Source organism: Wasmannia auropunctata, unplaced genomic scaffold, assembly GCF_000956235.1.
Source record: "Wasmannia auropunctata unplaced genomic scaffold, wasmannia.A_1.0 LD336064.1, whole genome shotgun sequence".
NCBI classification, from domain to species: Eukaryota; Metazoa; Arthropoda; class Insecta; order Hymenoptera; family Formicidae; genus Wasmannia; species Wasmannia auropunctata.
In genome coordinates, this window is record NW_012026826.1 from 1,642,728 (window position 1) to 1,647,847 (window position 5,120).

The window sequence follows — 5,120 nt, forward strand, 5'->3', positions numbered from 1 at the left end:
CCCCTGTCTACCTTCCGTACGCGGCCCGTAATTCGCTAACTATTTCTCTTTATAACTTGAAAACTAAGCTCCGCACAAATTTTTGCCAAAGGAAAAATCGTCTCAGAATGTGGTCAGAAATACGTATGTTTAAGGACAATATACTTATTCTGAATCACCCTTGTATATACATATTTATGTATATTATATTTATTTATTATATTATATATACATTTATATTGTATACTTTATATTTATTAATTACGTAGTTTCATACAATTACATAGTTTTTTATTGTATAATAATGCTAACAATTTTTGTGCTATGAATAATGTCTGTGTTAAAAATAGTTTAGAAATTTTTAATTTGTTTTTTATTAAGAAATAGCATTATATGATTAGCGAATTACGCAACACACATATACGTATATACTGTAGTAAATACACACGCATGCGCGCACGCACTTTTGTTATCACAGAAGTATGCGTGTATATGAGTGAGCGTGGATAATGTGATTTTAATTTTGTTATGTTTAGTTTAGGCAAATGGCAATTATTTTGCATGATGCTTTCTTGGACTATAAATCATTGCGGACTGAAGTAAGATTATTTTTATGTAATATTTCAAATACAAAATTTTTGAATACTCTTTTATACAAACTTTTATATATATTATTTAGGTGGTATACTTTTCACTTCAGCTGGTCCATGAGAATTTAACGTTTACTGCTTTAGGACTATATGAAATCAATATTTCTTTTATTTGCTCTGTAAGCAAAAATTCATTTCTACTCATTTTCGCAATAACACAGATTTTCTAAATAAAGTTTTTTTTACAGATTGCTGGAGCAGTAGTAACATATCTTGTTATGGTTATTCAACTAGATACAAAATTTGCTATTGCAAATTATAATACTACTACCACATAGAATTATATCAAAAATAATTCTACAATTGTCATTACATAATTTTGTTGTGCCGGGATAGGGCACAAGAGGATCCGACTCCGCGGGAAACGGGACTTCACAGGGTTTTATGACAAACACCGACACTTGTTCCTTTTCGGTTAAAATATATACTTTATGTTATCACTAATAGTCACAGACTTTATTTTTATTTATTTAACACCTTTACCTTGTAACTATCGACTGTTAGGTTAACTTGACGAAACGGATGTAAAGATCGACCGTTATTTTAACGTAACAAGACGGAAGCAAAGACTGACCGCCCGCGGCTTATCGTTGCGCGTACTTATGCTCTACGCGCTGCCGCGTCAGCGCTAAGCATTTCGGGTATTGCCATTGCGCGACCGTTCTTGGTATAGTCGGGGAGCTCGCGTGAAAAAATCGTGACTATTTTATAAAAGTTAGTTTTTTGATATTTGGTTACAAGTAGGATAAAAATCAAAATTCTGCAGTCAGCAGTTAGATGTTAGGACACCTGATGCCGGCACTCTTTTAAAGACGTCGAAAAAACTAGTGTCACGTAAGTATTTTATAAAAGCTGAAAATGATTGTACGAATAATTTATGCAACAAAATGTAGAAATATAGTGGTCAGACAGCCCATCGTCGGAACATGTCGCGTCAGCATTACCTTAAAGATGCAACAAAAATTAATTGAACGTAACTATTTTATTATAAAATCTGAAATTTGGTAAAGTACTAAATTATTTAATATTATATACAAAAAAAACAGTAGTAATATGTATAGGCCGGTTCTAACCTAGGAGCTCCGAGGAGGGTGAGGGGCGGGGGAGAATTTGCGCGGGGGAATGACGTCACAGGGAGTAACCGCCGAGATGTTTATATAAACATGGGCCATGTATGTTTAAACATGGGCTATGTATGTTTACATAAACAATTAGCGGCGGGCTCTTTGAGAATATGAGCGGGGGGGGGGTGACATCACGCATTGCCAAGATGATTTATGGTGTGAGGGGATTTTTCGCGAGGGGGGTTGCGCGCCCCCCGCCGTCCTCCTACGCCCATAGCGCGCTCACACATAGCACGTTCTCTCTCCCACGCATAGCGCGCCCGTAGCGCGCTCTCGCTCCCGCGCGTTCTCTCTCCCACACATAGCGCGCCCTTAGCGCGCTCTCGCTCCCGCGCGTTCTCGCTTACGCGTACGCACGCGCCCCTAACGCGCTCCCGCGCACGCGGTCTCCCTCGCGCCGCCATGGAAAGGATTAAATGTACAAATATATATGTTTACAAGTATTAAATGTATTATAAAAAACGTAATTTAACGTTGTTATAAAAAAGTGATTAAAATAAAGGGGTGCAGTGTGAAAATTAATTCTGTTGATTTGTACGTGTGTCCTGCGCCGTCGACGCCTCTGCCAAATTGATACCTCTGATGTTCCATCCACACGCCTTCTTTCTCTTATAGTATCGGACCTCCCTCCTGTATACCATTTCATAAAACTATTTATTTTTACGAGATGATAGACAGAAAGGAAGTCCGATACCATGAGAGAGAAAAGGCGTGTGGATGGAATATCAGAGGTATCAATTTGGCTGGTGCCTCGAACGACAGTGTCGCAGACAGCAAGTTCGATCATAGGTTCACATATTAACGACGTTGTCTGGATTTGTGTGTGTGTGTGTGTGTGTGTGTGTGCGTGCGTGTATGTGTGTGTGTGGGGGGGGGCTGGTTGAAAAGCAGGCTGAATGACTGGTTGAATGGCAGTATGCGTCGCTGTTGTGAACAAACTGTAACAGAAAAATAAAAAATTATGTTATAAAAACTGCCTGTAAAAACCTATGACACCTGATTATAACATAAGTTTTTATATTTCCGTTACCGAGAGGCTGGGCATTCTGTAACAGAAAAAAATAAAAATGAATTTATACAATGCAAATAAAATTATACACTGAACATAACGTAAGAAAGTATAATAATTATATAATATATTTACCTTTCGCTGCGTTCCAACTCTTCACATAGCGGGAGAGACGCCCCTGCCCCCTTGAATGGGGCCATCTGCGTCCTCAAAGTCTTCGAAGAAAAACGGAGCGATGCCTATGGGACGACTCGCGCCACCGCTCGCGACGCCATCGCTCGCCGTTGCGCCGTCGCCGTCCGTTCCCTCTACATCCCCGCGTTCGTCCATGAACTCTCGGTATATGGCGACAATCTCGATGCCATCTTTATTCTTTTCCGCGTCCTGGAAGATTTCTGGTGTCGGCGCCCTCCCGCCGCGCCGATCCTCCCACCGCGGTGAAAATAAGGGTTTCTTTCGCCGCGGCAAAAATAAGGGTTTCTTCCGCCGCGGCGAAAATTGGGACTTCTCCCGAACCAGATAGGGTGTGGTCCTCCGCGGCGGTGAAAATCGCGGTTGCACCCGAACCAGGGGAGTTGCGGTCCTCGGCCGCGGCGAAAATCAGGGCACCTCCCGCCGCGGCGGTTGTACGAGAATCTTCTGGCACAGATTCTCGCACCGTGACGAAAGTCGGGATAGCGGGGGACGAACGTGTAACCGGGGAGTTGCGCTCCGATGTTCTGAAATAAAAAACAAAATAAACATAAAACTATACAATAAACAGAAAAAAGACAAAAAGTCTCTCTAGACTTATCGTCGAAACGCAGCACCACTGGAGATTCGCGGATGTCGATAGCGTCGTTGTCATCGGTGTTTGCGGCGACGATGACTCGCGTCGAAAATCCATGATTCGAGGTACACCGCGGAAAGATAGTGTACACTTAATTATGGCAAAGACATCGATAATGAAACTTTGCACTAAAACGATTTAAAAAAACCGTTTATACACGTACCGGAGGCACCACTTAACGCGCGAGGCGACGACCGAAAACTGAGAACTTGGGCAGAGCCTCGATGCATAGCTCTTCTAGGATGTTTATACGAAACGCGATACAACAAAATAATATGTTCTCATCGCTAGGAGGAAAAGAGTTCGAAACCCTTAGCGCAACCATAGCGAGACGTTTGACTTTCAAAGGGTCAAGGTTGACCCCATCGAGATGTCACACGGAACCGCATATGTGTGCGCGTGTTGGTTTACTTCCTATATAATAGTATAAGTAGTATTCTTATATACATTGGTATTCTTATTAATGGAAAGGATGGGAAAAAATAATCGTAAAGATGGAGTAAAAGATACGTTATTTATTCGTCATTATTCGATATCAATAATATTCAGAGCGTACATATAGAAAAGATACATATAAAAATTATTCGTTATGAAACGCGTCGCGTACAATAGCGTTCAGAGCGTACGCCACCAATTTGCACTCGACGCTCGAACTCTTGTCGCACATTTTACGCAGAATATTCGCCGCGTCGTATCTATTCGTAATGCAATTCTGGCGTAGAAAAGATACGAATGCATTGTAACGATTGTTAACGATAATTATAGTTTGCCGCAAGTCGATGTATATGTTCTCGATGCAATACTCGAGTTCGAGCGTGAACAACACGGTCGCGGGCTTCATGTAAATAAAAGCGTCGCGCGTTGCCAATTTTGCAACGATGTTGTCATCGCGTATTTTCACGAGATGCACTGTCAGGTCACAGATCGATAACGATGACGATGACGACGATGATGTCGAAGTTGACTGCATGAGTCGCTCGACGTCCGCGCGCCTATCCATCAGCGCTCTCCAAGTTTCGTGAGACAGAACGATGCCGTTGCCACGATTGTCGCCGATCGTCAGATCGATCATGGACAAAGATCCAGCGTTTATTCCAATGTCCAGCCATTTATAGGACGTATGAGTCAATGCCAATCGCCTTCTCAAAATGCGTGGCACGTTCGATGACACGCTCGATGGACTGAAAAAAGAAAAAAGAAAACGGATGAGTTATACGCTGGAGAAATTTCTATACAAAATTTCGTGATAAAAAAATACAAAATGGATACTTACGGTTTCTCACTCGCGGCCTCGATTGGAACGTAGAAATTGGCCATCTTGCGGAGGTTTCTTTTTGCGAGAGCTGATGACCACTATTCTGAGTCGTTCCAACTGTGGAATGATCGCACCCGCGCAAAAATGCTACGTAATATAGAATCAACCCCCTCTCTTTAATTATTTAAATCATTTTGTTAAGAGGGGAAACCCCCTCTCCACTATTTGCATTTTATCAAACGTGACCAACTGTAAACAAAAGAAACGTATCGCG

The 5,120-nt window shown here is 41.7% G+C and overlaps 1 protein-coding gene across 1 annotated transcript in view; it reads right to left on the reverse strand.

Annotated features, from left to right (window-relative positions):
• Positions 1 to 3,129: 3,129 nt before the first annotated feature.
• LOC105450315 overlaps positions 3,130 to 5,120 on the reverse strand; it is a 7,997-nt gene continuing 6,006 nt past the window's right edge. Inside the window, exons 5-7 of the mRNA XM_011690098.1 lie at positions 4,875 to 4,993; positions 4,395 to 4,772; positions 3,130 to 3,481 (exon numbers count right to left, since the gene is read on the reverse strand). Coding sequence (XP_011688400.1) covers positions 3,130 to 3,481; positions 4,395 to 4,772; positions 4,875 to 4,993 — 849 coding nt within the window. The remainder of the gene's footprint in view (positions 3,482 to 4,394; positions 4,773 to 4,874; positions 4,994 to 5,120) is intronic.